This window comes from Phaseolus vulgaris, chromosome 9 (genome assembly GCF_000499845.2).
Source record: "Phaseolus vulgaris cultivar G19833 chromosome 9, P. vulgaris v2.0, whole genome shotgun sequence".
NCBI classification, from domain to species: domain Eukaryota; kingdom Viridiplantae; phylum Streptophyta; class Magnoliopsida; order Fabales; family Fabaceae; genus Phaseolus; species Phaseolus vulgaris.
In genome coordinates this window covers 13,990,596-14,016,771 of record NC_023751.2, presented here as the reverse complement: position 1 = coordinate 14,016,771, position 26,176 = coordinate 13,990,596, and the positions used below count along the sequence as shown (strand labels likewise).

General features: G+C 30.4%; 2 protein-coding genes and 1 long non-coding RNA gene across 3 annotated transcripts; 1 reads left to right on the top strand and 2 right to left on the bottom strand.

The window, feature by feature from the left end:
- The first annotated feature begins 395 nt into the window (after positions 1–395).
- LOC137822242 (lariat debranching enzyme) lies at positions 396–9,535 on the top strand. The gene is made up of 13 exons (XM_068627136.1): positions 396–829; positions 921–1,042; positions 1,145–1,338; positions 1,876–2,058; positions 2,151–2,269; positions 2,374–2,513; positions 3,156–3,275; positions 4,242–4,328; positions 4,610–4,716; positions 7,351–7,656; positions 7,970–8,149; positions 8,238–8,403; positions 9,009–9,535. Exons 1-13 carry the CDS (start codon positions 549–551, stop codon positions 9,422–9,424), a joined length of 2,421 nt encoding a protein of 806 aa, XP_068483237.1. The 5' UTR covers positions 396–548; the 3' UTR covers positions 9,425–9,535.
- Positions 9,536–15,152: 5,617 nt separating this feature from the next.
- Positions 15,153–16,389, bottom strand: LOC137820709 (protein ENHANCED DISEASE RESISTANCE 2-like). Its single transcript, XM_068624922.1, has one exon. The coding sequence runs from the start codon at positions 16,134–16,136 to the stop codon at positions 15,318–15,320; it is 819 nt and encodes a 272-aa protein (XP_068481023.1). The 5' UTR covers positions 16,137–16,389; the 3' UTR covers positions 15,153–15,317.
- Positions 16,390–20,085: 3,696 nt separating this feature from the next.
- Positions 20,086–21,892, bottom strand: LOC137821521 (uncharacterized). The gene is made up of 3 exons (XR_011082824.1): positions 21,752–21,892; positions 21,526–21,600; positions 20,086–20,701 (listed from the first exon to the last, which is right to left on the bottom strand). It is a non-coding gene; the product is annotated as an uncharacterized lncRNA (long non-coding RNA).
- Positions 21,893–26,176: the final 4,284 nt, after the last annotated feature.

Below are 26,176 nucleotides of genomic sequence, written 5' to 3'. Positions count from 1 at the left end.
CCTGGCCACATGATACAACAACACCTAGGACTCTTACCTTCTACCTTACTATACCTGTCATGTAACAATTATCCATTACTTAGGATCATTTTTCTCCTTATATTTTACTTATATGGACAAACCTTAAACATATATGAAAAAAAATCATTGAAATCGAAAACACACGTTTAAAAAAAATTGAGTCTAGTCTTTCCTGTGGGAGCTAATCTTTATTAAGAAATAGTTATTCACATATTTAGAAAGCACCAGAAACATAATAATTTATGAGAAGTATGCAATGAAATTGGAACATTTAAAGCAAGTTTTTGTGAAAAAAAAGTTACATAAGTAAGCAATATCAGCTGGACTTTACGGTATATGTTATTTATTCGTTAATTTAATATTATTACTTCTGTAACGATAGTTGTGTGTCATACTTCAATTTTCAAAAAATGAACTGGTAAAAAAAAATGGAAGGAGACCATTTAAATTTATCCGCTACGAAATAACGGAGACGAGAAATTAGGGTTTTGTCAGGGTTTCCGATCAGACAAGGGAAGCGAGCGAGGATGAAGATAGCGGTGGAAGGGTGCATGCATGGCGACCTGGACAACGTGTACAGAACCCTTCAGCAGTTGGAGAAATCCCAGAACACGAAAATCGACCTCCTCCTCTGCTGCGGCGATTTCCAAGCGGTGAGGAACGAGCATGACTTGAAGAGCTTGAACGTCCCGCCCAAGTATCGCTCCATGAATTCCTTCTGGAAGTACTATTCCGGCGCCGAGGTTGCCCCTTACCCCACCATCTTCATCGGCGGCAACCACGAAGCTTCCAATTATCTCTGGGAACTGTTAGTTCACCTCAGCTTCACAGTCCAATAACTGTTCTGTTGCATTGTGATTTAGGGTTTTGATAAGTGTTTTGGTATGTGTTTGTTTTAGGTACTATGGAGGATGGGCTGCTCCTAATATCTACTTCTTGGGAGCTGCTGGGGTGGTGAGGTTTGGGAATGTCCGAATTGGTGGTCTCTCTGGGATTTATAATGGTCGAGACTATAAATTAGGTTGTTTATCTGTTTGTGAACTGTGGGATTTTGAAGTGTTTGAATCTGAATGGGGCGTTTGTTTGCCGATTACTGAATGATGTTAGGTGTTTGTTTGAGCAGGACGCTTTGAGAGGCCTCCCTATGATCAGAGTACCATTAGGTCTGTGTATCATGTTCGTGAGTATGATGTTCGTAAACTAATGGAAGTTAAGGAGCCCATTGATGTTTTTCTTTCGCATGATTGGCCACTGAGAATCACTGATTATGGGGATTGGAAGGAGCTTGTTCGTCGCAAGCACTATTTTAAGCAAGAGGTGGGATTTGTTGAAATTTTTGAAGTTATGAAATTGCAAGGGTTTAGTAATAATTTGCTTGTATTTTTTTGTCAAGGATTCAGCAACATGGAGAAAGCTAAGAACTAAGCTAGGAGGATGATAGTGTCACGTCTGTCTTATCAAAAAATAAGAAACATAAATTTATTTCAGGGGAATGTGGAACCATCGTATGCATTATCATTGGGATATATCAAATATGCCCTGTTCGGATTAAACTTCTTAACAAGTAATTGTAGAAGTAATTGTAGGAGAGAAAAAAAAAGAAAAATGAAATAAATTTCTCCTTTTAAGTTAAAATTAGCGTTTGCAAAATGTTTAAATAACCTCTTGGAGAAGTTAAATTAGACCACTTCTAAATTAGCTTATGCACAACGCTCTAGCTAATTTTGAAATTTTTTCTGATTTCATTTTATCATCTTGTGTTTTTTTCTTCTAAACGTTTTTATTGAGAAGGTGGTCCAGATCTTAACAAGACAGTGTCTTATTTCTGTACCTGATAAGGCTTATATTTGTCAGATAGAGGAAAAAAGATTAGGGAGTAAAGCTGCTGCTGAACTTCTAGAAAAACTGAAACCAAATTATTGGTTTTCGGCTCACTTACACTGCAAGTTTGCTGCTCTGGTTCAACATGGGGAAGGAGGTCCGCTGACAAAGTTCCTTGCACTGGACAAATGTATTGCCGGGCGTGATTTCTTACAGGTATAGGCATACAATTATAATTTTCAGGGTTAATCTTCTGTGATAGCCATTTGAGTTAGGGATTACAATCATGGCATGTTCTGTGCCTTTAGATTGTGGAAATTGAATCAGATGCAGGTCCTTATGAGATTCGGTATGATGAAGAATGGTTGGCGATAACACGGAAGTTCAACCCTATCTTCCCTTTGACCACCAAAGGTGCAGACTTCAGGTGTGCATGTACATGTGAAAGCATCATAATTGACAATTAGGGCTTGAGTTCACAAATTGTTCTGCTCTTATAGTAATAATACTGCCATATTCACTTGCTGACAGAGGTATAAATCTTGAGATGGAAGACTGTCTTGAGTGGGTTAGAAGCAGGCTGCGCGAGAAGGGGTGCAAACCGTTTGAATTTGTTAGAACAGCTCCTTGCTATGACTCTTCACGGTCCAATTTTGATGGTGCTTTGACTGGTATTTCTTTTGTTTTCAATTACTAAGCACACATTGTAAACCCCAATTAAAAAAATTTCAACTTGTTTTCTGGATAAAGATATTCTAATCATGATCACTTAAGTGATTGGGCTAACTTGTAGCTGTCTAATCTTATTCGTGCATACTTTGTGTGAGTTCCCATGCATGAACATCGTATATGCATGTTATGATTAGGAAGTGTCGACTATGGTGTCTTCCCATTCTTGTACATATGTCAGTAAAAAGTTTGATTTTTGCGTTTTGTGGTGCAGTAATACAGTAAAATAGGCTCCAATTCAAACTAAAAAATACTCCTTTCAATTGAATGTCAAATTGTCAATCACATTCTATCTCCTGAATTAGTCACAATTAAGATTTACTTCTATGATGGGAATGTCTACCTGTGAGTTAACTGTTCTTTTTTCTCTTGTATTTACTCCTTTTATAATTATTTTTTTTTTATCTTTATAATGGTATAGTTAGCTTATAGAAAAGAAAATTGAAAGAAAAACGACCGAGTTCTTATGCAACGATGATGTTTGCCATTATTTCATCGTGTCATGTCTTGTATTGTTTAAAATGTAACTATAAAAGTGTTAACTTTATTTGATTTTCTTCTCTTCTGTTTATTATTTTTTGTAGCAAGTCCCCGAAACCCTCAGACAGAATCTTTTTTGCAGCTTCTGGAACTTCCATATCTTCTTGATAGCAATCCTATCGCAAAGGACTTTTCACCTTATCCTTCTCTTTCAGTTAAAAGAGGTAAAGCCTTTTTTTAATGGCCATAGATTGGAAGTCAGTCCATTTTTTACAAAAAATGATATAAGCGAAGTCTGGAGAATATCTTGGGGACATACAATTTTAGCATAAGAGCGTTTGTAGTCAACTTAATTAACACTTGTTCCTTCGAATATCTCTCTCTCTTAATTGGGTTATTGTTCTTTTAATTTAAGCTATCTCTTGATTGTTATGGTGTTATGAAATTATAATATCATCATATCCAAGATAGAAACATGTTATGAGTATTCTTGTGAAGAAGATCAGAAGACCCTTATGGGCTGGCATCTCTTCTGACTATAGTCACAGTCCTTGATTGCTAATATAAGCAAATATCACTGCACTCTATCCCAGCTTGCACTTTTGTTTTTTAATGGTAGTAGTTATAACAAAAGAGAAATAGAAGATACATGTGGAATTAAAGTCTATAGTTATGGGGTGAGCTCGTGTTAAATGGTCTGTCTCATCTTAGTACGTACTTAACTGATGTTGCCCCTGGTCGCTTTTGTTAAAGAGTGGGTCACTGCAAAGGGGAAGCTTTTTGTTATCGTTGGGTTACCCCGTAGGGACATTTTCTCCTGCCAACTTAAGGATGACTTCTTAGAATGTCTTTCACTTAGGTTTCCTTCATTCATAGGCTTCTACCAGCATAACTTATCTTTTCAATTGGCCCAAATTGGGTCCTTGGAAAGATCTATTAATTTGCAATTATAATTTTATTTAAGTTGAAGATATAGGTAGGTACACACTGCACTGAAACCAATAACCCATACTCATGACATGACTACATTTGCATAAAATGTAACTTTTTTTGGGGGGTGACTAAAACGTTTGAGTTGGTGTCAAATTGTGATTACAAATTTTTTATTAATAGTATTACGCTCGTAATAGTATAAATTTTGACCTTTTTCGTTGAGCTAACAACTTACAATATTTCGTATACATTTCTAGGCATTAGTGATGATAATGAGGACATTCCCATTGATGATGTGGATGATGATGATGATGATGACCTCCCAAAAGTTGATAACGTTGAAAGTTGAGACCGGGACTTCAAATTTGTGAATCTTCATTTCAAATTAACATACTGAATTGGTAATTATCTGCAACTAGCATTTTATGCCTATTACTTACAGAGGACATTGACTCTTGATGAGGCACTCACCAGATTGTGGATTTTCTCACCCACTAATGAGTAGTTAAGTTGCATGTATATTATTAACTGACCATTTTTCTTATAACAATAAAATCTCTCTCAAGGTCTCCATTTTTCTTATAATGGCTGTTTACTGCATTTTCTGAATCAACTGGCTGAGTAGTGCGAATTGGTTCTGTCAAGGGATTTGCTGCTATTAATTGCATTAGTTTTGTACTGTGGTTCCTCTTCCTTCATCTCGTCGGTATTCAAAGATCAGAAGCCATGCTTGTGTTTTGGATTTAAAAGCTCATATACAGTTAAGGATCGAAAGACATTGAACGAAATTGTGAAAATATTTTGAGTCGGTGGAATCCCATCGAGAATGAATGTCCATAAAAGCTGTACTTTTAAAGTTAAGTAAAATTTCAATAAAAATAGAGAGAAAAAAAAACGTATATCTCGGTGAAAAATAATATTTTTATTCTTATCAATGATATTTTTTTTATAATCAATAATAATAATGATGATTCTGCTTTGTTAGATAGAAGTAAATTAAATGTACAAGATTATAAATTGGTAGGGGACTAAGGAAAATTAGGATGTCATTTTTACGCTTATTAATTTAACTTGAAGTTAAAAATTTAAATTAAAAATTCGAACTAACTTTTGTGATAAAATTATTATTGATATTTCTTTAACGATTCGTGAACGAGATAAAATATTAATTGCTAATTTGACAAAGATTACTTACTTTATCTCAACTCATTTTTGAGGAATATTTTTTTAAAATATGTTGAGGTCTAAAGTGGTTATCTTTTTAGAAAATAAAAGGCTGTTATAATTAGTTTTTGACAGTACAGTTATAATTGTATTTGATTATATTGTTCAGTTTTAAAAACTTGGCACTACACACCGTGTTCACACAATTCTACCCATAACTCAACTTCTTAGGTAAATTAATTATACCGACTCACATTATATTAAGTTTGGATTTTGGCCCGAATGTGATTTAATAATAATAAAATAAATGATTCATTGGTTAATGTGAAAAATATATATATGATGATATCTAATGAAAATTTGCATATGATGATTGAAAATTAAGAGTAGTAGGGTTCTTTTTCTATAAATAAAAGTTGGCTCACTTAACTGTCAAGAAGGTGTGTGACAATAACGGAATTGTCAAGAGATACATTAAGAATAAAGGAGGTAAAGAAATTCTCTCATGGATGAAGATAAGTGTTTATCTCTTTCTTAATTGTATGTAAAGCATGTGAGAGTGAGAATCATAATATGTTAAGATCTGTATGAGAACATTATTGTATGTGTTCATTCATGTTTATAATTTACATGTTGGGAATATTTTAAAATTAGGGTTCTTATGATTTTTGAAAAAACATTGGAGAATCATAAAATGAGCAATGAGGCTAATACAATAATGTTCTCATACAGATCTTAACATATTATGATTCTCACTCTCACATGCTTTACATACAATTAAGACACTTACCTTGATCCATGAGAGATCCTACGAGAGTTTCTTACCTCCTTTATTCTCAATTTATCTCTTGCTAATTCGGTTATTGTCACCCACCTTCTTCATAGTTAAGTGAGACAACTTTTATTGCAGAGACAAAACTCTATTACTCTTAATTCTCAATCTCCATCAGATGTAGGTTTTCATTAGGTATATCAGATATATATTTCTTACATGATTAATGAATAATTTATTCTATTATTATTATTAAATCACATTCGAATCCAAAGTCCAACGTGAGTCACATTATAAAAATTAATTTAATTTTTTTCTAAACCCAACAATTTTAGCTTTACAAACTCATTTAGAAACGAACCAAATGCTAATTTATAATTTATACTTTTACCTTATTTCTCCATTCATTAACTATATTACTCTAAATAAATCACATCATATTAAAGAACACAACAAACATATTTCACTTATACCCTAAACTTAAATTATTACAAAGTTAACTTCTCTCATCTTAAGTTTTTTTTTTTTAATTTAAGAAAGCTGGAAGAAGTGAAACTAAATCATAAAAAAAAACTTATTGATCGCCTCAATTGATTCAACCCTAGTTATAAAACGCTTTTAATAAATCTCATAATAAAAAGTTTCTTTTAAGTTCATATACTTCCCAGTTAATTAAATTTAACTAAATATTTTTTCAGAATATAATTTTTAAAAATTAACAAAAAGATTTTAACGTTTACCAATGCGTAAGTAGTTTTACAATTAAATCTATGTAAATAATGCTTTCAGTATTTAAATGATTTTAAAAACATTAAAATAAGACATTGTCGCACTAGTTACATAAAGGTAATACACATCTTAAGAAAATCTATTGTTATAACTGCATTAACCTAAAGTTTATAATACCTGTGTTTGAATTAAATTAGAACAAAAACACATATTTACACTAATTACATTGATAAAATGATTTGTTTCAACTAAAAACATCGTCATTCAAATAATTAGATGAAATTGTAAGTTAATTAAAGCATTTAAGTAATTTATCAACATTCTGGTCAAACTTAGAACATGAAAGAGGAAGGAAGAGTGAAGCATACACAAGGTTCTAGAAGTTATAACTCAATTTTCTATAAGATGAATCAATTGTCATTTTTATTATTTTTCACTGACCAAGTAGTTGGTTAAATTAAATTTCCTTGGTTCATTGACCAACTAGGAGTTTTTTGTTCATTGAGCTATAAACTCTCTGTTGTAACCTGATAAAGTGTTTGATCAAATGCATAAGTACCAAAAGAGTTCTTGAGCATTTTCACTAATTCTACCAAACTTGATGAGAGAAGAGTAATTAGAAGCAGTAACCAAATCCTCTATCTACCTACTGACTTCAACTAACCACATAAATGTAGTTTTAAATATGCACAATTTCCTAGTTACGTTACCTCTGGTATTGTATCATTATCAAGTGGAAGACTCTGCAGATTCAATGCATTGCCCCAAAAGTACTAAAAATTGGTTCTATGGAGACAAGAACAAGAATTTTTTCCGTGGCAATCTCTTCTCTTTTTATGTTTTCTTTTGTTTGGTTTGTTAAGGGTAACCTCTCTTTCAACTTCTATGCAGCTTCATGCCCATCAGCTGAGTTAATCATAAGAGACACAGTTAGCTCATCCTCTTCTACTGATCCTTCTATTCCTGGAAAGCTCCTTCGCTTGGTTTTCCATGATTGCTTTGTGGAGGTTAGTATTCAACTGTTATGAAATGTGCTTTTCTTTTGATTCTATGCTACTTGATTCAGCCAAGGAACTTATCTCTTAACTAAATGTTCACCAGATAAAAACCAGTTATAGAAGGGAAAAATTCAAATGTGATTGTGAGAAAAAGGATGTTTAGTTCCACAGTGATGCTGAGTATATAAAAAAAAAGAGTAGCATAGATGAGTTGAGATGTTTTGTATTAAAAGAAAAAGTGAAGATGAGTTGAGATGTTGTGAGCATTTACAATTGTAGCTTACAGTGAGTTTCCTTGATGTAACGACCACTTTATATGCAGGGATGTGATGCCTCTTTGATGCTACAAGGGAACAATACAGAACAAAGTGATCCAGGGAATAGATCTGTTGGAGGATTTTCAGTGATAGATTCAGCAAAAAGGGTCCTTGAGAAATTCTGCCCTGGAACTGTTTCTTGTGCAGACATCATAGCTATAGCTGCTAGAGATGCTGTTGAAATAGTAAGTTCTACCTCATTGCATGGATGATATTCTTCAATGGTTATTCACATTTTGGTATGGTTATTAACTGAAAGGCACTTGAGAACAGGCTGGTGGACCTAGGATTATGATTCCTACAGGTAGGAGAGATGGGATGGTTTCAGTTGCTTCAAATGTCAGACCCAACATTGTGGACACCAGTTTTTCAATGGATCAGATGATTCAACTCTTTGCCACTAAAGGATTATCCTTACTTGATCTTGTAGTCCTTTCAGGTGCATGTTCTATGTCCAAAAACAGTTATAACTTTACATTAACCCCCTTACAGGTTTACACAGAAGAATGTGTTTTTTTATGACAAGAAGTGTTAATGATGTGTTTCAAATCCAATGGTTGTCAGTGTAATATGCCCTTCCTATTATTGGTTTGCTTCTTTTTAACAATCTCATTTCCTTTGGTTTTCATCCTCCTAATAACTTATTTGAGGTCTATATTATTTGAATTCCACAATTCAGTGTTTTTTTTTCAAGTAAACTCCAATAAACAAGACAATCTGGTGGATAGAAAGAATGTTAGAGGATTTGTAGATGAGAATCTTCTCAACTGTCATCAAATTTATGTTTTTTTTACTGTTGTCCAACTTTGTAAATTAATGGTTTAGTATTTAGGATTTAGGGTTTAATGGTTCCATCAATATAAAATTGTACCAAATATTATTGATTTTTTTTTTATATATTTTGAATGTATTCAAAACATAAGTGTTTGAGATAAGTATTACAGAATTAATTTTCTGTGAACTATTGAATATGTTAACCTTTCACACTTTTTGCTTTGAAATCATGCTAGTAGCACAAGCTTATGTTATATTTAAGCTTTTCAGGAGCTCATACCATAGGCACAGCACATTGCAATTCATTCAGGGATCGTTTTCAAGAAGATTTAACTGGAAAGCTAAGACTCGTTGACAAAACGCTTGACAGTAATTATGCTAATATGCTAATTGGACAATGTCCAGCTGGTGTGCAACCGTCTATAAAAGTGAACAATGATCCTGAAACATCTTTGATCTTTGATAACATGTACTACCAAAATCTTCTGCGTCATAAAGGTTTATTCCAATTCGATTCTGTTTTGATAAACAATGATAGCACAAGAATATTAGTGGAAGATTTTGCAAATGATCAAGAACTGTTTTTTGAAAAATGGGGTCCGTCATTCTTGAAACTCACTAGTGTTGGTGTAAAATCTGGTGATATGGGTGAAATTAGAATATCTTGTGCATCAACTAACTCATAAGGGAAAAAACTTGGTGCAGCAACCAAGGCTCTCTTAAGCATTATGGAGGATGTCATCCTAACAGTAGTGTCTCTAAATAGTTTCATTTATCTTGTTCTTCTTCTTTCCCCATTATTTGTTGTCCTCTGATCTATTTTTTCAGAAACTATGTAGTTTGACTAATATATTAACATATTGGGACATGATTTTGTAATTGAACTTTAAAGACGTTTAGGGTTTCAGACAATGTAGTCCTAGTTGAACTGTCATCTTCTAACATTATGATTTGTAAATGTAGTCATAGTTGAAATGTCCTAGTTGTCTTATAGTACTTGGGATAAATTTTTGGTGAAACCCAGCATGCTCAACATGGCCTAGTACATATCTACCCTCTAAATTACCTTCCACCTAATCACCACATTAACAATAGTAATTAAGTACCATGTCATATATTAATACAAGACTTAACAATGATGTTTGTATTAATTGGGTTCAACACTTCATAAATCCAATTCAATTTTATAAATAAGTACATATTTAATAATATTTATTATCTAAAACTACTGAATATCAAACCAACGTTGAAGATTTTTTACAATTATCTTGTGGAAATGCCGACTGTCGAAACCTCCATGTAATGTACATATTGACTGTCAAAACTTAGAGAAAATGCAAAAAAAAAACAAAAATAAAAAACATTCCAAACCCATAAAAACAGAGGCACTAGGTCAAAATACATGATAAATAAAGTAATAAAAATGTTTTATCTTTTAGCAAAATTAAACACGTAAATCCAATTGTGAAAATGAGAATGTTGGCATCTGTGCAAATAAGTATCATAGTGTTTGAAAAATACATTGTTTTATCTGGATTTTTTACTTACAAAATCATGTAATACACTCATCTAATATAGATAAATCTTTTATAATGGAAAAAACATTTTACACATAAGAAGTTAAAAGACTATTTTAGAAAAATAAACTTTACTATTTATGAGATCAAAAACTTTTTTAACCTAAATATAAATTTCAACCTCAAACTGTTCAAGTATCCTCAAGTCAAGGTGTTCTAATAAAATTCAATAAGTAATTTAAAATATTTTTCAAATATTTAATTATGATTTCTAATTTTATTTTTGGTAAAATATTTTATTTCTAATGTTTTTTTTTCTTACTCGCGTATCTTATTTGACAGATTCAGAAAATGTATTTAAATATTTATCAATGGTTAGTTAATAATTAAAGCATTTAAATCAAGAAAAAAAATCTCTATTATTTTCTGAGTGAATATTTCAGCAGATGTTTCAAGTTATATTTCTCTCCATCAAACTTTGCAATTGGAACAGTGACAATCTTCGATATTGGCTAACTAACCCAAAAACATCAGACCAATTTGTGATTAGTGTTGGTTCTGACACTGAAGTTATTATGAGGAATGAAGCAAAGACAATTGTTTCCTGCACCATATCATTATGAAGAAAAGATGAAATTATTCTAAAAAAATTTCCAAAATATGTGTTCTGGATTTTTTTTTCTGGAATGAGATTTTATATTACGGATTATTTTGTTTTTCATTTTTTTTTTCGGATTTTCATTTCCAAAACACAGCAATTTTTTTTCTGAATTTTTTTTTTAAAATGTATTATTTTTCAATTTTGGATTTTTTATCCAAAATAAAATTTTAATTTTGTTTTCAGATTTTTATTTCCAAAACTTAATAATCACTTCTGAATTTATTTTTTCGGAATATATTATTTTCAATTCTAAATTTTTATTTTCAGAATTAAGAGCATTTTTGGAAATTAAAAAATATGTTGGGTGCAGGTTAAAAATGATTGGGTGTAGGAAGCATTTGCCTGAAGCAAAACATTAGAAAGCTAACTCTATTTATAAGCATGTAATGATGATGATTAATTGGATTAATCAACAACACCAATTATTTGATTAAGAGTTTGTTTGTCTTATTGGCTTAATTAGTAGATTTTCAAAAGGGATGGAGGAAAAGTCACACATACTTAATATGATTTTTGGTTTACCTCAGACATTTTCTCTCAGCTGAGAAGAAGTATTTAATAGTAATATTTGATGAAAAAATAAATAAAAATTATTTTATTTTCATAGAAAAATTAAAATATTTATTTAAATTAAAAAAATTGGAACTTAAGTAGGTAGGTTGATTACAAAAAATTATATTATTATAAATTTTACCTAAAAACTAAAACTTTGAAATTCTTCTTATCTTTAAATTTTATGTTTTTTATATTTATTTTAAGAGGTATCAATCAAAATGTCGTCAAGCATATTTCAAAAAGTTTTCGAACATATTTTTTCAACTAGATTTTTTTAAAATTAAAGTTGATTGTGATTAATTTTTAAATTGTTGTTATTAAATATTTTTTTGTTAAAATATGTTTATCAAATAATGTTTGCTAAAATTTTCTCTGTCAACTTCAATAACTATACAATCTTTTTAATTCACACCAACTGAAATTATATACAACTGTTGTTAATAAGGTTATTTTTTCGATTGACCAAAATGTAGATTAAGGTTAATTCTTAATCTAATGTTAATAAAAAAAAACTACCAACATTGAAAAAATTGCTTTTATTTTTTTTATCGATATAAGACAAGATTTTAGTCGATGTCCATGAAAATTATTTTTTTATTGATATTAGTAAAATTATTTATCAATTGTTAAAGTTAACATCAATTAAGACTTTTTCAATTAATGGGTGATAATGTTTTTTCGATAAATGTTAATAACATTTTTTTATTGATGTGTATGATAGTATTATCTAGTGGTAATTAAAATATTTAATCAAAATAAAAAGATAAAATTTAATAAACCTAAATATTTAATTTAAGTACTAAATTTAAAAATTAAACCTTTAAAATAAAATCAATTCAATTTAATGCATTTGAATTTGTTAAAAATTGTAAATTCTCAGTCCAATCCCAAGGTAAAGGTTGAGAGTGTAATGGATTTCTGCTGGTGACCAACAAATCCAATGCCAGGGTAAAGGCATTTCATGAATTTATTTTTTATTTTTTTATTAATTTATGCATGGTTGAAGTACTGATATATCTATGTTCTTTATTGCCATCTCTTGCAGGGTAGTCTGATTCAGATCCCTGGTAAAGAGGAATTCAAACAGAAGAATCATTTTAGAGTCAGTGATTGCAAGATGTACTTGCAAAGCAATGGAGGGTGCCTTGTTGTAAAGGTTGATCGTTATGCCAAAAGCAAGAAAAAGTCATATACCAGATTTGAGCTTTTGTTGTTAAAGAGAAAGATATTCCCATAGAAGTGTTGGAGATAGAGAATAAAAATGACAAGATCATTGCATTTGCGTGGGAGCCAAAGGGGCATAAGTTTGAATCTTATGATGTTGATGAAGGAAATAATTTCTGAGATCTATAGTTCAACTATTCTGCAAGAAGGAAACAAGTTCTTTCATTTTTAATACACTTATGCAGAAATGTTGCTACTTCCTTGAGTTCAGTTCATGAAAGGGAAAATGGGTTTAATATATGCTTTTGATGACAAACTCCTAATGATAATTTATTTCAGTTATTCCAACAACTTTGACTCTGAACAGTGTGTTTATGTTTTTCAAATTAAGGTCGTTCTGAAATTCAATTGTAGTGTAGGAACATGTTAAGTGACTCGTTGTTATTAACTGTTAACGCTTGAAATACCTCTCTGGGTTTTGTTTTAAGAAGGGAACTGACAGGGATTTAAGATTGGCTTGGTAGTAAAAATGGAGGAAAGAGAGGGATAGGTTGTGAGTTCAAATTCCCCCTGTAAGGGCTAACATTAATGATTAATATTTGTCTATAAAGAAAAAAGACACTGGAATACTAACCTTTTCCTTTCTTTTTTTGGAATATGAATTGCACATTTTTTAGTTACTTTTAGTGATTTTATGAATGAAGAAATGATTGATGATGAGGTACAGCAAAGCACCTTTACAATGTGTTACTTCTGGTAATAGCTATTTTTGGAATTTTCTGTTCATGTTCATGTGATGCCCTAATGTTGATTCTTATTGAGGATGTGTAAATCCAGGAATTAACATACGAGGATTAGGAAATTGAAATAGAAATTGAAGAAATGGTTGATGTAGGGAAGGTGGTTCCAACATAGTAGGAGAATTGTGAGTGTTGTGGAATGAATGTGCACTTGACTTCCTGCATTTCCTTCCTTCTTTTAGTTGTGATAGCACAGAGTCATATGATACTTGTAAAAACACTCCAACGATCAAGTCAATCAGAATGTCAGCACTTACTTGTTAGAGTAATGTAAATAATGAGTATTATCATTATTTAGATAGTATTTGTATCATATATGTTACTAAGGATTATAACAATTATTTGTATTATTAGAAGATGTTAAGGGAATAAAAGTCCTAAACCGGAGGCAAGTAAGAACATTGCTTTCAATTTATTTTTTCATTTGATTTGTCTTAAAGTAAGAAGAATGCATTTTCCCCTACCCTAAGGCGGCAACTGTTATTGAATGCTCATAGCTCTCTCTCTGCATCATACATTCAGAAAAGTCGGCGTACAAATATTGAGCGCCCCGCAGGATTGTTCTTCAACTATCGCTTTTCCTCTCTGTGAGGTAACATTTATCAACTTGCTTTGAATTTCAATGCTTTCATATTCAAAAAATACCAACTGTCGTTATCATTAAAAGAAGACATTTAAAATAGAATCCGATTCTGTAAGCCTAAGCATGAGCGACAATACCAGGTATGACTCTAACCACAACTTCATTTCAACGTATCTTGGGTTAAATAAAAACTACTTTTCTAAAACTTCATTCATGGACTCGTAATTTTTCTCTAAGAAAACACCTTAAACTCGTGATATTTTTTATTTTATTTTCCAGTATTCTACGACGCTTTCCAACCAGAAGAGTTTTGGCACAGTGAACGAGAAGGAAATAGAACAATTTTTTACACTAAAAAACAGCACCCCGTGAGACAAAAGGTCATTATTGATCTTAATCATACACCGCTTAGTCAAAATTATTAAATTATTAAATTGAAAACATACAAAATGAATGACACGCTATAACCAAACCGTCTTTAACACATTTTTTTTTGTAGTTTCTATTCTGTGACGAAACTAAACATCCACCCTCTTCATTCATTTTTCTGTACAGCAATCTTTTTGGTATAGTTGTAATTTAAAGCCATGATAATATTCTGAACAAAAAGACAGCATAATCCCATAAAATAGTAATCATCATCATCATCGCTGTCCCATAGTCCCAGCATCTCTAAATGTTATCGTCCAATAGAATAGAAGTATCTAAACACGACGCAAAAGGTACGTTTAGTGTGCTGTTTGATTCCAAAAAACAACAGCAACTTGGTGGATCAATGATTCGCAGGAATCATGAATCATAATAAAACCAAAACAAGTACCCATTGTATTTGTATTGGTGGGTACTTTCACAATGTTCTTCAATCAAATTTTGATATTAGCACAAAAAATACTAAAAAATAGTGTTAATAAAAAGGAGTTTGGTAGTGGTAAGTTTTATGGAACTTTTCCAAAGCATGTGAGGTTGCATTCCACTACATTTCCTCCCTAGGCAGCTCCCACCCACCTCAGTAGCCGCCCACAATCACAAATTCTCCGATGCTAAAATTGCAACCTTTTTCGTCATTCCCCTGTCCCACTACTTCCAATTTTACAAACAAAATCGCAAAACAAAAGTAATGGCGGAAATTCCAAGGGACCGAAATTCAGTGAATAATTTATTACTCCCCGAAAAAAGAGCCTAAGAATACACCGATAACGAGGACCAAGCAGAAGCGGAAGCGAAATTAAATCATCTAAATAAACATTTAATATAAAAAAATACATTGTTATATTTTATTTATTTTTTAATTTAAATTTTTTACTCATCGTTACCACTGAGGTGGTTGACCTTGTTGCCGCGTGGAGCGTTGGGCGCGTCCAGGACGGTGGCCGCGGACATCTCCATCTGGCAAACCCTAACCGCTCCGATGAGTCTCTCGGGGAGCTCCTCCTCCGCCTGCGCCTCCACCACGAATCCCATGTCGATGGTGACGCTGGTGACGTAGCCCAGCGCGAGGCGCAGGATAGCGTTGGCGATGGCACTGCTCCCAATGTCCACGTCAATCTCGAAGTAGTTCGGTCCCCTGTGATAGTTACACGTCAGAGCCTTCCCCAATAAGCAGGCGCTGTAATTCCCCACCGCTTTTTTCACGATCCACGGGCCCTTCACGATCCGGTTCACCAGCTTGAACCGCTGGTTCCTGAACGCGTCGTCGCCCTCGATGAACCGCCCGAGGAGCGAACCGGAGGGGACCGGTTCGTCCGTGAAAAAGTAGAATACCGCGCTGTGGTGCTCTTTCCCCGGCACCTGGAGGTTGACAGCGAAGATGAAGCTCTTCCGGGCCCTGCCTTGGGCCTGGGCCTTCCGGAGGGCCTGGCCCACGCGGTTGTCGGGCCGAGCGAGGACGTTATCGAGCTTCGATTGGGATTTTAGCCAGTCCATGCCGGTCGGTGCCAGTAGGTAGTCGCCGGAAGGGGCTTTTTGGCGTTTGGTGAAGTAATTGGAGGAGCGAAGAAGGAAGAGGTCGCCGGGCGGGGAAGCCCAGCCGTTCGTACCGGAGTCTAGGTCGACAGGGCGAAGGGATCCCCCGTGGACGGCGTCGGAGGTCCAGTGGGCGGAGGAGGCGGTGGTGGACATGGCGGCGATAGCGGGTGGGTTTGGATTCACGCGGTCATGTCATTGAGATTGGGTTGATTTTGGGTTTTCGATTTTTGTCTTTACTGAGTGAACAGAACAGAAAAGAAGAGAAGAGAAGACGACGCAAGTACTGCTTCTGCTCCCTTTATTGATGTTTGGTGTTTAGTATATGAATCAAAAGGATTGAGGTTAAAGAGAAGACAATACCTAAAATACCCTTTCCTTTCGTCCAATCTACGACTAACGCCACACGGAGCAAACGCGATTTTTCTCTTTCCTTTTTCACTTACCCCTTCACTCATCACTGCCACGCTCATTTTATATAGTCAAGCTTTGGACTTCACACACGAATTCTTATTAAATATATTTTTATTTTTTATATAATTCTGTTAAGCTAATTTATTAATTAGTATATTTAACATATTGATTTAAAATACTTTACTTTATGGAACGGTTTTTTTATATTTATATAATGATTTTCTCGATATGTGATGTTTTTTATTTATTTGTATTGCTATATTTTTCAGTATATAATAAGAGATTAGTTAAGATTAGTGAAGCATATTTTATCTTGTTAATAAAAATTTGTTTGCAGATGACAGAAAAAACCAAACACGCCTTATTGCATCTTCCTTTCGTATCTTTTGCAAGGAATATGGTTAAAAGTAATGTTAATTGAATGAAGAGGAAGTAGGTTGAAAATAATTATATTTGAGTAGAAAATTTATATATGATATATACTGACATATTTAAGTTTTGAAATTATGAAGGATTTAAATTAAAATAAATTTATATATCTATGCTTGAAATTTATAATTAAAAAAAATCATAATTAGTTTTTTAAACCAATATTATTATGTGAAATATATAATTGTATTATTAATTGATTTATAAAATATTCCTAACTTAAAATTTTTAAAGATTTGAATTAAAATAAATAACAATGTTTATCAATCAAATAATTTTATTTTTAATTACAATTATTATATATTTATTGTATTTATCTCTTAATTAGCGTTTCTTCCAAATATAATTTTGTATTCCTAGTCTGGAGTACTATATAGTGTAGTTTGTATTTAATAAATTTAGAAAAAAAGTTAAAAAGTATTATTTCAATTAAAAATTTAAAATAAAAAAAAGTATAGTAAATTATAAATAGTTATTACAAACAATAGCTTCTGTTTGTATAAAGACTTAATTTTCCTAACAATATTAATACCAAAGAAATACATTTTTATAACCATCAAACTTAAAAAAATTAAGACTTAAATTAACACATAAACTTGTTGGTGTTTTGTCTACGTTTTTTTGAAGTTCAGATATGATTGTTGAATTCTATTAAGTTATATATGTTATGGAAGAAGTTCAAAAGATGGAGTTTGCTAATGTCTGACTTTAATGTGATTTTGTCTTGGTTTGCGTTGCGTTTACGGTTAGGACTAATTTTAATTGGATGATTTTTTTTTTTCATTATTGATATGATAGACTTTCATCTAGTATGTTCTTAGAATTCTTTATGAATAAGTATAATCTACCTATGTATCATTTTTGTTAACATATGAGTTTTGGTTTAGATAACAAATGAAATATCAGTTCAAAAGGTAAGTATGAAAATCCTAAGTAAAATTTCATAACACTCACTCTCTATATTCACATTATGTCTATACTTACATTACATGCATGTTCATTAAATTCAATAATAATGATCTCCTCTCCATACATTATCACTTCCTGCACTAAAATAACACACTTGTCAACCATAACCAATTATAATAAGTATTTTAACTGATTATTAAGCGATCCATAATCAATTAAGAGACAAATTGACACCAAGTTCATTTTATTGTTCTACAATATTTAACCATTTTCATGCACGATGGTCAAAATTATAATTGTCCAATTAAATTCATATTTTTCTTCAAGTTTAAGGGGAGTCATTTTTCCATCTTCCTCTCTTTCTTTCCTTCCAAATCACTACACATCATCTCAACTATGCATGAAGATTTGTTACACTTTCTCATCTTTCAAATATACTTCAACATCTTTCAAATATACTTCAACGAAATATGTCAAACAAAACAGTGTTAGTTGATATTAAGTTTAAAAATTTGGCCTCATGGAAAGGACATCTCTTTAATAGAGATAATGGTTGTCTCAATGTTTGTCTTCACTTCCTCGCCAATTTATACTATGCAAGATTATTTTGGGTTCCTTTTGAGTTTATGAAGAGATTAATACGATTTTTTAAAAATTCTTTTTAATCATCTTTTGGAGAAACAAAGGGATAGAACCTTGTAAATTGGAACAAGACAATAAAAGGTCTAAACACTACTTGTAGTTGTTGACGGTGATCTTCCTGCTTTTTTAAATCCTTTTTTCTCAATGTTGATGCTCGGTCGGTCGGATACCTACAGTTACACTTTGACGCTCTGTGTAAAATGTATTATGGTGAGATATAAAAACGTCATCTTTTGAATAAACAAAGGGACAAAGGGATAAAATCTTGTAAATTGGAACAAATTCTTACTCATAAAATAAAGAAAGGGCTTGGTATTAGTGATGCACACATTCTGAAAATTTCTATCGGGGAAACTTATTTGGAATTTGTTGCTGGTAAATATACTTTGTGAGTCACGGGGTTAAATCACAAGTTTGTGTCAAGTAAATCTATCTTAACTATCAAATATCTAAAACCTTATTATAGATGGGTAGAACTATAAAAGTTAAGAAGCACAAGTTGATTGATTGATTTATATTTCATTTGGAAAATAGTGAATGAGGTTTTATAATTTAACCACACTTAACCCTTTATGGAATGTGATGAATTTTGTACCAGTTCAAAAATTTACATACTTGTGATTGGGGGAGAAATTTTATGAGGGTGACTTGTAAAAAAAAATTGAAATGTTTTCTGAGAAAATATAGTTTAGATAAAAAATTAAAAACAATTCTAGAATTTTATTAGTATAATTGGATTATTTAAAATTACATGATTTTAAATTTTACTTAAAAGTAAGAATTTGAAAATTTTCATATTCTCAAATTCGTATTTTATTTTTCGTAATTTTCTTTTAACTTAATTTTGGTTAAAGTGTCTTGGTTTGACTAAAATCAAAACATTATTAGAATAAATACTTTTTAGTTGATGTCAACTATAGTTCTTTTTATTAATGTTAATAGAACTTAAATTGTAATTTAAATTATTAGAAATATTGTTTAGATCGCTATAATTTATTGCTTGATATTAATTAGAGTTTTCTTGATAATGGACACCATTTTTTTTACATATGTGAATTAATTACAATAAATATTTGTCATGATTATTTATCATCGTGCAGTTATATTTTTTTTGTCAATTAGTTTGCTAGGAACTCTTTTCTAATTTTAAATGGAAAAACTTTTGTCCACCATTAATTATGATTGTTTTTTTATTAATGTGAATTAAGAAAAAATTTCAGCCTCAACCATCAACATCATAAAAGTAGTTTCATCAAAGTCATCATAAATATTTGTAATCAGTCTAAAATAATTTCGATTAACATCAATTCAGAATTTTGTTTGCAAATATCAAATAAAAAAGTTTGACTAACTATAACAGAAAATCAATGAAGATACACTGTCAAAAAAAAAATTACTATTTTTGGATTTTTAACAAATATTTGATATTTAAATATTTTTTGAATTCGGTAATAATTAAAATATTTTTAAAAAATCACTAAATTTGTATTATCTTTTCCAAACAAAATATTTTAAAAATAAAACAACTTAAAATAAGATCAATTCAAATTAAATTCATTTGAATTTGAGTAAAATTGTGAAATTCTTCCTCCAAATAGAAAGATAAGATAAGAATTCATTTATACTAAACTACATGCATGTCATCATGCATTAGAACATTAGAATGTAACATGTCACAAACTTTAGCAGATGCTTGAATTTGATGTCATTCATCTAAAATTTTCATCACCTCTTGAACCTATCATTGGTTATGTTCATAACTTGTTTCAAGACAAAGTGATAAATTTTATAAATGGTTATGGAAGCAAAGATTCCACAGAAAACCAAGTTCATTTTCTGCCCTATTTTACAAAATTCTTTACCTCTGAACGCAAGGTATCAACGTCACTTCACAACTTGCTTTGGATGTTCATCTAGTTTATGCAAGTAAACACACTTCATTTTCTCTGGGAAATTCCTCATGTTAAGAAGATTTAATGACATCAAATAAATACAGGTAGATATTTTGAGACAACCACACCTTAAGGTGCCACCTGGAGTAACATGATGGTCAGAGGAAGTCAAGTAAAGGATCATTCACAACTTTAAAAAAATACTTTCTATAAAAAAATAAAAAAAATTAATGCAAATTATCCCTGCATGTAACACCCCGGAAAAACACATCTAACTATTACAATACAGATTCTACTTATTTCTATACAAGCACAAAGTTTTTCAAAACATTCCTAATTCATGATTAGGACATATAGAAATAAAAATATTTACAATATAAGTTTCATAATCAACGCCCTAAAACTCTTCTGATCCTCAGACACCTGTAAGATCATCTGCTCGTGTACGTAGTACAGTCATCGCAGTTCAAACACAACAAGAAAAGCAAGGGTAAGCTAGTGAAAATAGAATTTTATAATATATGAAATTAAATTAAAAGAGAAAATCAAATTACATGACCAATTTCTCAAATATTCAATCTTCTTCAAATTCCAACATAAATCAATCACGTAGATCTCACATGGATCTACACATCCAGAATATTCAACAAACAACGTCTTCCGGAAGACCCGTATTAAGTAAGTCCTACCAGAGACTAACACCTGATCCAAAGATTACCAGCGAATCCAACAGAAAGGATAAGGGTAAGTTCAATACAACCCAAGCCGTGCATCTCATATGTCACGGTGTGCATGAACTCCCCCATCAGCTTCTCACCACCTGATATCTTAGTCTATGTGACTTAGATCATCAGTGAAGCTCGGAGATCTCTGTTACCACATAGGCATCAATACTTAATACACAACAAATATTAGTCCATACATTATCCCGACATCAATACTTAATACACAACGAACATCAGTCCATACATTATCCCAAATGTATGAATTCAATTCCATACCATTTTGTCATACAATATCATTCAAAAAGTTATCCACAATATTCAAAAGTTTATTTGACATAAAAAAAATAACACTTTAATACTAAATCATCAAAACCCAATATTTCATAAATTTAAATAATATATAAACAAACAACCCAATATAAATAAACACACAACATCCCTGCAAGAAAAATTGAATATTGGGACCACGTCCCTTCCGCATTCAGATCTTCTATCCTAGGGTGCTATAAAAAAATTAAATTTAGCTTCCCTTACCTCAATTGCTTGCTTTCCAAGCAACTTTTAGAATTTTATTCCCCACCGTTTGGATAAGCTTCAAGATTTACGGGCCTAATGCAAATTATCCAAACAGAACAAAAATTCAGTATATAATAGAATAAGTTGAGAGGATTAAACTTCTCAACTGACCCCACCAAGATTGATGACTAAATCCTAAGGAAAAACAGAGAACAAAGGATATTTAGAGTAAAAATGAACTTACTCTGTTTGAAAATCTGATCGGGTAGAAATGTTCCTTAACTCCTCTGCTATAGCGTGGTATGATCAGATTCTAAAATAGATGAAGTTTGGGAGAGAAAATTAGGAGAGAAGGAAGAGAGTTGAATATGGAGAGAGAGAGAGGTTTTGTGTGTGTGGGGGGGGTCTCTGTTTCTTTTCTTTTTTTAAAAGAAAAGTTGCTGTTACACTGCACCTCCATATTTTATATTTTAGTTTTATTGCATCAATACATGCATGGTGGATAGTGTGATGTTTTATTTTCATTTAGTGATTGTTTGTGGTAGTTGTTTTGATGATTGATATAAGTTTTCTGATATTTCTAATGGTGGTGATTTTGTTTTTGTTAGCTTATTTTTTTGAAAGTCACAAAATCCAAAAAAAAAAAAAATCAGCGAGATGCAAAAATAAGTACTAAACTCGAAAAAAATTATTTTATGAAAAACATCGAATACAACGAATCTTTTTGTCAACCCTCTCACATGTGGGAAAAAAGTACGAATGCAGTTGAGGTTATTTAAATATGTAAAGTTATCTTTCATTTATAATTATATAAAAAAAATAAAACCAAATTTTTACATAAAATTAGTATGATGGTGCATGGGGAAAGAAAGATATGTGGTGAAGGAAGAATTTATCTTAATTAACAAGTAATGATTAAATTAAATTTAACTTTATGGTTTGTACTGCATTTATTACAAGAACTAATGTTCCGTGAATGTTTTGTAATCTATTAAATACTTGTCTTAGTTACAATCATAATTTATTCATATATAATCATTTCATTGATATAATAAATTTTTATTTAATCTATTATTAGAAAATTATTTATGAATAAGTATAGTTTACATATGTATAAGTATCAGTCTAAGAAATGATTGAATATTTTTAACCAATTACATTCGACTTCACATATTAAATTAATACATTATAAATTTTCTTTATTTTAATATGTTAGATTTGGAAGTGAGGAATTAAATTTTGTTCTCGGTAACTTCATGAGTAAATCATGTGCAATAAACTCTAAAAATACAATGCAAATGTATACAAGATTAATTTTTATGAAATAATAAAGTGAACTGTAGTTAATAATTAACTATAAAATTGACTTCTGTTAATTATCAAAATAGTAGCATTTCATAAATAATTTAAAATAAATGATAATACATACTAACATCACACTACCATGTGAATAATATATATATATATATATATATATATATATATATATATATATATATATATATATATATATATATAAACAGTACCTTGAATAAGGGGTTTCAGTCCTAGGATAAGAATGAGCGTGTATTAAAAAAACAATAATGAGAAAGTTGAGAATGAAGTATGAGAATTTAATGGCACGTGATCATAGAATATAAAGGATAAAATTAATATTGTATAAATATCACTTGTTTTTATTGCTTTTTCTCATGCTTTTATTATGAAAGTACATTTACTTTCTTTGTAAATTTTTTTTCAAAAACCATTATCATAAAAGGATCCATTACTTCTTTACTTCCCATTCTTATCTTATGAATTAAATATATTTTTTATCTTTATATTATAATACAAAAATAATTTTTATCTTTATCTAAATTTTAGATTATTCATGTATTTATAATTTCACATATATTACAATATTTTTCATGTAATTAGATTATCTAAATTTTGAATTAAGACAAAAATCAATTTTATATTATAGTACAGAAAACAAATATATTTAACATTTTTTTTATTTAGTAGATACTGAGTTTAGTACTCGTCATAATTTAATTCATCTTATTTGTAATGAGCTAAAAAGCTTAATTTTTTTAAATTTTTTTTAAGTGTGATACCTAATTTTCAATGAGTTTTAAATAATATAATAATATGTTAAAAAATATTAATACTTCTTTTAATAAATAATTATAAAATTCAATAAATTTATCAAGCATACATTTATACAAATTCTTTGTAAATTCAATAATTACTTTACATTCATCTTAAACAAACTACTTTACATTATCAATTTACAAATTCTTCCCTCTATTATTCATTCGTATTTAAAAGCATCTTAAATACATTTATTTTCATAGCAGCAAATAATCAATGTAATTTTCATCCATAAATATTCATCTTTATAGTAATTTAATTTATTTGAAAAACCTTACAAATTCATTTTCATTTTTTATGGTTTATGACTTCTAAATAAGGATAGATATTGATATTAGATACCCGAGTGATCTCAAGTTAAACAAACTATCGTTGGTGGTGTACGCTCTAAATGACTATGATACTGTATTAAGAAGTAGACTTTAAACTCAACTCAATCTTACAAAGTTGGTTAATGAAGTCAAGGTTCGTACTCACTTATATACTATGAAATGTTCTTATTTTTAGTCAATAAGAAGTCTCAAACATTAAAAAATTTGACTTTAAGTCTAACTCAACTTTATAAAACTAACTTTTGCACCCATTTATATATTATTAAATATTTGTATCTCTAGTAGATGAGAGATCTCCAACACACATCCTCACGCCGAGACCTTCCAACTCGTGCGAGACTATATATATTTATGGGTGGTCTGATATTGTGAGACTATATATTTATGTATGGTCCGACAGCAGGTGACCTGATAAGACTAACAAAATTTCGCTAGGATAGACTTTACATTAATATGATATCATACAAAGAGGTGAACTTTAAGTTAACTCAACCATAGACCACTGATTCATAGGTTTGCACAATCTTATATATTATTTTATTGAAAATATAAAAATAAGGAAATGTCATTAAATATAATACAATATTCATAAAATTTTATGATTTTTAATAAATTTCAAACGTTGATAAAAACATATTGTTGAAAAAGTATTTTCGTTGTTATTTAACAATTATTTTATTTTAAAAACCGAACCTTATTTTACTCTGAGGTTTATTAACTTTTTTTCAGATCTGAATTTATAAGAATCAAAATATTATTTTCATTTAAAAAATGTTTTTTTAAATGTATGTTACTATATTTTTTTTTTTATTAATTTAAATATTTTTACAACGCAGGAAATACTCATAAATTAAAATATAAACAAAATCGTTCATTTTTTTTTTCATTTAACATACCAGCCATTTTAAAGTCTACACTCTGACGTAAATAAAAAAATGCATACAGAAGATGTTAGGATTAGATTATGAAAGATTACAGAGTAGTATTTAAGGGTTTTGGGTATAATTAAACTTAAGATCTTTAAGAAAATGAAAAAAAAATTTATGATAAGATTGTTCTATTTCCTTAATCTATATCCATTTAGATATTTTTTAATGATAAAACTATGATAATATATAATGTGATAAAAAATGAAAAAAAAAAGTCCAAGCTTTAATATAGCCATTTAAAGTAATGATATAGTAGTTTGATTCTCATTCATGCACCTGCTTGCTCAGCTGTGGATGTCAATGGAATCAATTAAGTGGTCAAATACCACATGTCACGATTTTGAGCCTTCTCATGCAGATATTTTAGGAACATTCAAATATTTAGTATTTGCTTTTCTTTTCCTATAATAATTTTGTTTCTACAATATATTTTCTGTGGGACACTTTTTTGGACGCAGTGTATTTGTGTTTTTTTTTTAAATTCTGCTTTGATTGTATTAGAATGAGGATGCAAAGAGAAACACAATTAAGTTTTAAGTTTTGTATTATAATCTATAGCATAAAAATAAATTAAAAAATTTATAACAATAAATTATTTTATACTTTTAGTCTTTTTAAGGAGAGAAATATGTTTTGAGTTGGTGTACTTTAAATCAAACATGTCCAAGATTTTTCTATTTTCTTTCTGAAAAAACAAAAAAAATAAATTAGTTTGTTTAACTCAAAGATTGAATTAAAAAAAAAGAAAAATCAAATTCACATGTTTCTAAAATTTTGAAAATTAAATTAGTTAATATAAAAACTATAGAAATATATGTTTGTCCAGAAAAAGTAAAAACAAGTATTTTTGTCTTCTAAACAAAACAAACATTTTTATTTTTATATCTTTTTCTCTGTGTAGGATTGTTAGGTATTTTGATGAGAAGTGGATGGCTGAGATAGTTTGTGAACTCCTCAATCTATATGACCTGTAGGATCCACAGTTTTAAAATAAATACCTTATTTCAGCAATCATACATTATAGATACTCTATGTCGAAACATTTTTCCAGTGAGGAAAACTCTTTCATTGTTTATTTTCTCCTAGTTCGTCCAATTAGGTTGGGTCTAACTTATCCTTCGATGAAATCAATGAAACTTCACTTATAGTGTGTTCGGACAATCATCAAAATCATTTGTATGTCTGTATTAGATCACGTTTAACAGGAAGGCTACTGTGTGTCACCTATTGTCCACATATTTAACGGGCGTATAGAGTTAAACGCCAAATTAAACA